This window comes from Gracilinanus agilis, chromosome 5 (genome assembly GCF_016433145.1).
Source record: "Gracilinanus agilis isolate LMUSP501 chromosome 5, AgileGrace, whole genome shotgun sequence".
Lineage (NCBI taxonomy): Eukaryota > Metazoa > Chordata > Mammalia > Didelphimorphia > Didelphidae > Gracilinanus > Gracilinanus agilis.
Genome location: NC_058134.1, coordinates 311,509,362 through 311,519,027, shown reverse-complemented (window position 1 = coordinate 311,519,027; position 9,666 = coordinate 311,509,362). Strand labels below are relative to the sequence as shown.

General features: G+C 42.7%; 1 protein-coding gene across 1 annotated transcript in view; it reads left to right on the top strand.

Annotated features, from left to right (window-relative positions):
* Positions 1-9,227, top strand: part of BICD1 (BICD cargo adaptor 1) — a 150,231-nt gene extending 141,004 nt beyond the window's left edge. Inside the window, exon 14 of the mRNA XM_044679310.1 lies at positions 9,153-9,227. Coding sequence (XP_044535245.1) covers positions 9,153-9,158 — 6 coding nt within the window. The 3' untranslated portion in view covers positions 9,159-9,227. The remainder of the gene's footprint in view (positions 1-9,152) is intronic.
* Positions 9,228-9,666: the final 439 nt, after the last annotated feature.

The following is a 9,666-nucleotide window of genomic DNA, read 5'->3' as shown; positions in this document are numbered from 1 at the left end:
GCTCTTCCTCAGCATTCCCATTGGTTCATGAATTTCCTTACAGGACAATATCGTTTTGCTACTGCACCAACCCTTTTATCTGTTCTATTCCTTTTTGATAAATAAGATCTATCTCTCTATAGTCATTTGCTAGTCATAAATGACAACTCACCAATCTTTAGTGATACCAATGAGATTGAATTTACCTCTTTGTGTTAAAATGCCGACTTTACTTTATTATCCTTTCTTTTGGAATGTGTCCAGAGGTGTCTGAGATCATCGATTTTATTACCAACTTCTTCTCTTCTTGTCTCCTCTGAATAACTAGTCCCCTGAATGAATGTCATTTTTCCTGTGCCTTTAACTGTGACTCTGTGGTTTCCATCTTAATGGGTATGTGAGAATTCCACCCCCCCCCTTCCCTATTTAATTTAATGCTCTTATTTAGATTTGCAAGACTTAGGAACATTTTTTACTATCTCCTGTCAGGCGTACCACATCCTCAGCCTGCAGCATGAGCCCTGGTCCAGAAATGTTTATCCTCTTATCGAAGATCAGCTATTCACTTTTCCCATCTCCATTTTTTTAGAGAAGCCCCTCCTTCGGGTTGGTAGCACCACATTTCCTCAAGGTCTTCAGTTTTTCTCCTCAGACTTCGCAGTCTCTAAGAATTCTTTCTAGGAATCTCCACAGTGTGATTTGGTCCTTTATGAATGACCTGAAGTGGTTACTAGTTGTCAGGTTTGAGACGCGCCAACGTGCTCTTTGTCACCTACAGGTGAGCAGCCCAGGAAGATAGAATATCTCCTGATTGTTCATGGCCAGTTTACACATGCCCTCTCCCCCCGCCCCTGCCAAGTACTTTTCCGTATAGAAAGATAACGCACCGTAACGTTCATTTCTTGACTGACTTCATAGCTTCTCTCACGATGCCAGCCATGAATCTATGTCATGATTCCACAGAGCATGAGCTCCCATCTCCATCCTATATTGCAAGAATTTCATGCTTTGTTCAAAGCTCCAAAAGGCCTTTTTTCTTCCTTTCTCATCTGTATGACCTTGTTGCGCTTGATGACATCGATTGAGTCCTCTTAATAAATTCAGATAATTTTTCTAATTTGTTTCCCTTTTGAAGAACTCTTTTTCTTCCAAATAAGAAGTGGAACATCCAATCAACGGAATTGTTCATTTGTAGGACATACATGTAGGCTCATCCACAGGTCTTCCAACTTTAGCAAGCTACTTGACTAATGGCTAGATATTTCGTGTATTCATCTTGATCTCTAATGGCCTGGGGATATGTTGGGTCATTTATTGCTTCTTGATAATTTTATGATATCTTCTCAAAGCCACACAATAAATTCCTTAAATAGTAATCGGTGGCATAAGGGAAACCTCCTTTCCCACTAGTTATTACTTGTATTTTTCCATATTTAAACATAGAAATGATTCGATATATAATTTGCTAACAAACAAAAGCAATACTAAATGTATACATAATTATTTGTAATATTTCAATTAATGCCACTGCCTGAATCACTTTCGACCCTTAAAGTAGCCGTAGTTGACCCCTCTTTGTCTGGAAACCCCATCCCAGATTATTCCATTCATTCCATATTATAAGTTTCCCTCGAGATTAGTTCTTCTCTTGGTCTCCTTTTTTAGCAGGGATGAGAAAGTCTTTTCAGCTTTTCTCCTCTCCTTTGCAGAATCCTCTTTGTAAACTGTCTTTATGTGATTTCCTCAGAAAACTCTTGCTAGTTCTCATAAGAAAGGTCCAGTCTTAACATTCCGTCATGGCGATTGTGCAGAGAGCCTCACAGATCATAGGTTAAACAGACATCTTCTCCCTAACTCCACAGTGCCCGGACTTCAGGGCCCCGATACTCTGTAGATCCTTATGAATCACAGATAACCGAGAGAAACGTTTCCCGTCGAGCTACGTCTCTGCTGTCGCTCCTAAACGCCAACACCAGCTGTCCTTTCCCTGATTTCATTTTAGCTCTGAAAGGTAAAATAATAACAGCCAAGCTCTTCTCAAGGTAGCGGCTCTCTCAGTGAGGTCTACATCGTAAAGAAGAGTTACCCTTACTCCCCTTTGGGAGCACTTCTCTATTCAATAGCAAGGGCTAGGAGACCAGAGCTTCGGCCCATAGTGCCGATTATGAGAGGGCATTGTGACACTGATAGTCCTTCTGCGACGGAGCCACAATAGTGCTTCGCACTAGTTAGCAAGAATAATTTGTCAAAATGGGATACGAATAGGTGAGTTCCTCCCTTGACTTGCTCTGTTCCCCTTCTTTCTCAGGCAGAAGCCTCAACAGCTGCAACCTTGGGTTAATGTCATAACCCAGAGTCTCTTATCTCTCCACTGCTCTATGGAGCAATCGGTGTCTTCGGCCTTCAACCGAGAGCACCATTAAAGCCATTTTCCCCGAAAGTGGGACCTCCTACTTTCTGCCATTATTGCTGACAGATCTCAGAGCTAATTCTCATGGCTAACCACTAGGGTAAACATCCCACCTGCCACCCCCGTTCACTGTGCTCTCTTCCTAACTACTTCTGAGTGAAGCTTTAGCTATAGAAAAATTTCCTGCATAATCCTTCAAACTTTCCTGCTTATTCTTACATATTCGGCTTCTTGATCACCCGTTCCACGATGACAAGGTTCCTGCCGATGTCTTAGTGCAAATTAGAGTGGCCTGTAAAAAGGTCTTCCGTATAAACTAAGTTTTGAGCTGCTTCTTATTTACTTCTTTATTCATTCCTTCAACCACTAATCGCATGCCTACTTCTTGCCCTCTTGCTGTGAGACTTTTCTGTAAATTTGCAAATAAATGTTATTTGTTATTATTACTTTAAAAGGCAATTTATCTTAAATCTTTAATAAATACTAAAGTTTTATCTTAAGGCTAAATTCATCAATAATAATTGTCGTTTGCATTTTGATGTAAAGTTTTATGTCTACAGAATTTTATGTCTACATCATGTCGTTTGATCCTCACTATAACTCTGTGAGATAGAGAGTATCACTGCTATTATTACAGTATTCCCATTTTACAGAAGAGGAAATAGGATCCGAGAAATCAAGTGACTTGCTCAAGTCACACAATTAGGCAGTAGCAAATTCGAGATGAATGCTCCCATCTTCTGACCCGAAGTCCAGTGCTTTTTCTCCTATGCTAAAACCTTCTCTTTGTCTTTCTTTCTTCCGAGACTTTCATTCTTCATTCCTACTTGTCTCCCTTCCTTTTTTTTCTGATCCTGAATTGGAAACGGAATGTATATGTTACTCGACCTGAAAGTTTTCATTAGTGATCAGATTTAAGGGCCTTGGAACAAGAAAGGTACAATCCCAGCCTGTAGAGGGAGTTACAGAGCTGGGCAAATTAGAGGGCTTCAGCCCAATGTTCATCTTTAGAGAACTAGAGAAGACTAGAGAGCAGAGTATTTTAGAATCCGTAAGGTCTCCGGGTCATCGAATTTGACACTAAACTGGACCTCAGAGTTCCAGAAGCCCATCGAGCTCCCTACTTTTAAAGATGGAGAGGAAACTTCTGAGAGAAGTTGAAGGACTTGCCCCAAATTATCATGTGTTGGGATGAGATGAGTTCCTAGAGGTTTGGTGAATAGGAGTTAAGGGAAGAAGGAAGATGGGGAGCCCCTACTTGCTCCTTGATTTGTACCTAAGAACTCGTGGCTCTGTGAAGATCCTCCCCACCACAGCCCACTTAGTCTACTTGTTTAAAGTCAGCAGAAACAACTTTAGCTTTGTGTTTTTATTACGCTCCATGAATTCAAATTTCATCAGCATTTAGAAAACACAGAAGGCCAAAACATTCCTCTGAAAGTGATACGATGACAAATCAACTATAATTGTGGCCCTGGCAGAGCTTACTAGCCAGGAGGGAGAAGAAAATAGCTCCTCTATATAAATAAAACATCAAGGTCAGAATGTTTTGAGTGGCAGTAAAGAATCCTCTTCTCTTTATATTGTAGCCACAATGACCACGCCACAGTAATCATGCTACCGGTCCATTTTCGATGCTTCTAACGTCCTCCCTAAAGCCATTCACTGATGGTATAGTTGAGGAAAGCACATGGGCTATAGCATCAAGACCTGGATTTGAATCCTTGTCACCGAGACGCTGATCTCAAGTGCCTCATCTGTAAACTGAAGTTGTTTGGGCTACATGATCACTAGGGGTCCTTCCAGGGTTAAGGCCTGAAAGGATATTCGGCATTATGCTTGCTGATAAGTTGTTAGCAAGTAGTGGGTACATTTGCAAGGAATGGGGGGGGGGCTGGGAATACATGAGGTGATTCTGTTGGTTCTTTGTTGAATTCAAAAAAGTGAAGGCCCTCGATTTTCAAAAATCAAAATGTCAAGAAGCCTCTAGCGAGCACGAGATTCCCAGTATGTCATTGGGTCCTTGAGAAAAGGCTGCTGTTTTGAATTCCAGGACCACGAAAGGTCTTAGCAATATTTTTACCATTAGGATAGCCGCGGTCCTTTTCCGTGGCAATCTCCAACAAAAATTGCACACCCAGGATTTCCACCAGATTGGGACGCAGGCACGCGTTTATTCCTCACTAAATCTCATCAGCTGCTTACTGTTTAATGCTGTTACTAACACCTTGCTCTGTCATCTCTTTGTATATATGTCTAATTTATCAGTTTCTTGTAGATTGTCAGCAGCCTGCTGCCTCCATATCGCCACAATGCTCACAACTAGCCAGGAGGCAAGACTGCCAGACTGTCAGGTAATGTTTAGATAAGTTTTCTTACTGCCTTTAGTTTCATTTCTGATCCATGTTCCACTTACCCAGAACTCTCCCCGGCTCCTCTATGTTTGATTGGATTTTCCTGCAATATTTACTCAAGCAGGCTCTGGGTAGACCCTACCAGGAAGAAGGATGGAGATTGCAAAGGCGTTTGAGAAGGGCTGAATCTACACAGCTGCAGCCGCTGGGTGGCAGAATAACATTGGTCCGGCGGCAGAGAAAGCCAGCCTTACTGCCTCAGGTTCCATACATAATTCCACGGCAGCTGTTATGTTACCTTCTGCTCTGACTCTTTATCTTCTCCATCTCTGGAAATAGCCTTGCTACAGTTATTAACACGTGTCTGCCTTATGTGTGTGCTGGGACAAATACAAAAGATTTCTAAACTGTAACTAATTCCGTGGCAGTTCTCTCAATCTGGCTGCTCTTTCCTTCCAATCCACAAAACCTGAGGGCTGATAGAAGGGTAGGGCTAGACACTAACTAATGTTTAATTCATGGCTTTCTCTTTAACTTGTAAATGATACAGATAAACTTTCTGCTAGCCACATGCTAGTCAGTGTTTAACAACCAGATCTTTTTTTTTTGGGGGGGGGAGGGAAGGAGAATGTGACCCACTTTTACATTTAATCTGCATTGATAACACTTTCTCTATCACTTCCTTAAATCTAGTTAACAAATTTTTAAAAAATTACAAATCAAGCTGTGATTTGCATGCAGCATTTGCCAATTTCTGAGGCGTGAATGATCACATTGAAAATTTAACAATCAGCTCTCCTGTTGTAAGAGCTGTCTCCAGCACGCCTCATATCTCCAACCTATGGGTCAAAAGTCATGTTGTCATGACCTCAGAAGGAAGCACTATAAGAGGTGGAAAATTAACCCCCTGACCCTATGTTATTTGGCTGTGGCTTATTTCATAGTCAGTTTCTTCAGAATCAAAATGGGAAATGAGACTTATTAAAAAAATTAATCTCTACTAAAGAGTCAAGAACAGATAGAACTAAGGATATGGTGGGATGAGAGGGAACCTCTTTCTCATGTTGGTCTGCCATATTTGAATCTTGCCCCGTTGCCTGGGAGAGGTAAGTTGTAGGATGCAATTTCCCCAAATTCCAATATTCAATCTCATCTAGTCTGCATCTTGTGAGAACCCATTCGGCCCCATTAGCCAGCAGTATCTCTTGGGACTTCCTCTCATTTTGATTTGCTGAGAATGAGGCCCCAGGTATGCCACGTGATGGAGCCTTCCAGAGACTCGAACAGAGAGAACTATACATAGCAACAGAGCTGGTCTGTTTTCAGAATTGAAGCCATGGCTTTTTAGGGAATCATTGTGGAGTCAGTTCAGCAGCCAGACTTGGGGGCAGGAACCTTCCCTCCGGTCAAGTCTGTCTCTCAGTGCCAAGGTAACTCGCCTGCTGTAGTGATCTCGTTCCATTCAAGAAATCAATATTACAAAAAAGATCTGCCCAGTGCTTCCTCGGGGCAGTCTCTGCGCTTGGCACTTTTAGCATCAGTTTGAGTCAAAATAACTCAGATTGCCAGACACGAGAATTTCCCTAGAGATGAAACAAAGCTAGAAAAAAGGGGAGAATGGAACTCGTTTGTAACAAGTCACTGGTTTTACTCAAGAGTACAGATTTAATTGTGATTCGGTACTTTATTAAACCTTTCAAATGGAATTCACCCTAAAAAATAACAAGCATCTATCATGCCCGTTTCACCTATGGTTTCTACTGTGCACACCATGATCTGCCCCCACCGGTTCTAGCAGTTCTGGGAAGAGAGAGGCCCTTTGCCTGCATCTGTTTACTTCAAAACCTCCTCTTTCACATTTTCTGCAGTATAAGTGTTTGCAGTGCAGTCGTTCAAGTCAAACTCAATGCGAGTTCAAGTTAAGAAAAGGTATCGCGCAAGCTGAAGAGGAATGTAGTAGGATGCGTAGGAGGCCAGCCAAGGGAATCAAACAAGACCCGGGCTTAAGTCCTGCCTCTTAGACTGCGTGGCTGCCTGTGAGCAAGCCGGCTCATCTCGCAGTGCCCAGACACGCTGCAAGTTTCAGAGAAGTGGTTGCTCTGCTTGGGTGAAGGGAGATTCCCCCCTGGGAAGTTCCTACACCAAAGAAATGACAGGTGTAGACCGCAAAAGCCAACAAGCCAGATGATGGTACCTCTAAGAATAAAACTACCTTTTGATTTAGAAAACAGAAAGAATCGAATGAACTCCTACCAGCGCCCCCACCAACGTTCACCTCAGAAGAGAAGTTCTCTGTTAGTGGGCCAACTAACCCTTCAAATTAGTCACTGTGTACGTGGAGAGGCAAAAGCCGTTCGTGCTCTCTAGAAGCTTGCTTGTTGTCTCCCTCATGTCCTCTTTGTCTCTGACATAAACTTCAGATTGGCTCTCTGAAAGACTTCGTTTTGTTTCCCTTTAAATGGGGGCTGGGCGTAGATGGAGGAGAAACAGTTTGACTAGAACGCGGTGAGGGGCCAATCCCATTTCTTCTCGAGACTTCCATCCCGCTCTACCGCAGTTCTTTCTTAGTACTAGAAACAAGAGGGTCTTCGTACTTCAGCAGAGCTTCCCAAATTATCTTTGAGACTCACCACAACGCGATGAAGTAGACACTCGATCGGGATTATTTTGCTCAGTAAAGTAGTTGTAACTGAGAGTGTCAGAAACGTCCCGGCTTCTTATCTCGTGGCTAGCCAAGGGCAGATACCGGACGAGAACCCAGGCCTAGACTCCTGCTGTCATGGACTCTATGTGCACCTCGCCAAGTCCTTTGTCTCCTCCTCCTAGGAGAACAGGCACCAGGAGGCAGAGCATTTGGGTGGATTGATAGAGCTACAGTGAAACCTTCATGGCTGAATTCAGGGCAGAAAAGAGGAACATCCGCTAAAGACAGGAACAATCATTTTCTGCCTCTTAATCCCCATCTCTTCACTTATTGAGGTCTCTCGCTCTCATGTGAGGACATCTCGCCTGAGATTACCCCCTAGAGAGTAGTTCATTCCCGTGATCAGTCGTTCAGTCAGTCGACATGTATTAAGCACTGAGAAAGGCAAAAGACAGTCTTGGCTCTTAAGGAGTTCCCAGCCTCACGAGGGATTCTTATGATACTTGAAAATAACCATTCCAAGGCAAGAGAACAGTTTGCTAATAGGCCCTTTTTCAGAAGCCATGCGCTTTGATCAGCAAGAGATAAAGAGAGTTGAGAGATATCAGTAGGGAGGAAAGGAAATGGTCCAGGAGACAATGAGGACACATTCCCACGGACTCCAGAACTGACCACAGTATGGTCTCTGGGGGATGAAGTCGCAAGAACAAGCAGGATGGAAAAATGGTGAGGGCAAGGATGAGGACCCACGGTCTGTCTCGAGGAGGTCAGAGCCAAGGGGCTTCCTGGGCCCACAGCCCAGCTTCTAATCCTGCATCTGGAACTTCTCAGCTGTAGGGCCTTGAGCAAATCACTTAATCTCTCTCAATCTCAGTTTCCTCATTACATATTATGAAAAAAAATAGTGGGAACTTGAATTTACAAAGTGCTTCAAGGTTTGCAAAATACTTTACAAATATTATCTCCTTTTATCCTCACATTAACCATGGGAGGAGGTCAAGTGACTTGCCCAGGATCTCACAGCCAACTGTTAAGTGTCAGAGGCAGGATTTGAACCTGAGTGTTCCTAATTTTAGCCTCAGCAGCATTCTATGCACTGAAATGAATAGATGCTTCCAAAATAAGCATAAGAGTTGTTGTGAGGCTCAGAAGAAATAATACAGATCTGAAAAAGCTTCAGGAAACAAAGGAAGAGTCTAAGAAATTCATAAAAAGTAATTTTTTTTTTTAGCAAAATACTCTTGAAGAACAAACCAACTTAGACAGGAATGATTTTTTCAGATGTCCTCTAGGACCTACGTGAATGTGTAGCTCCCACATCAGCTATTGCTTTAGGTACAAAAGAAAGATGATAGGAATGCTTTAGATGTCTCTGGGTCCAGCAGAGAAGTGGTTCCTTGCAAGAATTTCCTTGGTACAGCTAAATACTAATAAATAAAAAGGGATGAAGTGGAGGGGAGGCAAAGAAAGAAGGTGAGATGAGGAAAGATTTACCATCTTTTCTGCACCCTTTGCCTTCCTTTCTTAGGACTATCCCAAGGGACCCAGGTTGGGGGGTAGGGTGGGGCATGATGGATACTAAAGTGGATTCCAGAGTGAATTTCCCTGGTTACTGTAGAAAATTATGGGAATCACAAACCACATTGATTTGTCCAATCTTAAGACTGAAATGTGGGATCTGTACTTAAAGCATGCTGTGCCTTTCGACCTTGTACGTTGCACCCTTCTCTTATTTCTCCTGCTCTGTTTTGTGTTTCATTTTCAGTCCTAAGGTCATTCTCCCAGAAGAGCAGCCACATTCCAGCTCTCAGTGTGCCCCTCTCAACTGTCTCTCTCAGCCACCTCCTTATCCCTAGTCTTCATCTTCAAAGGAAGAAAACGTGGAATGGAATTTGTACAACCGTTATGCAGGCTACTCCCGGGATCCAGCAGGCATTTCTGCCGAGTTAGTACAGGAATAGAACTCGATCCATTTCTCCACTACTGGAAATCGAGAGAAGGTCGAGAAGTCCACCACAAGCACAGAGCCCAATCTGACAGGACACTTGCTGGTTTCTCTGATCACATACAGACTTGGATGAAGAATGTCTAGTGATACGAACTTTTAAAAAAAAGAAAGAAAGAAAACCCCGTTTCCAGATGTGCCGCTTTCTCTCTGAGATTAGAGATACTCAAACCAATATAAAATATATGCTATAAAACCCCACCAAATCCTGTCTTCCCATTCAGCCATAGAATTCTGATTCCGATATTGTTTTTGGTCACTGGTATTTATTTAT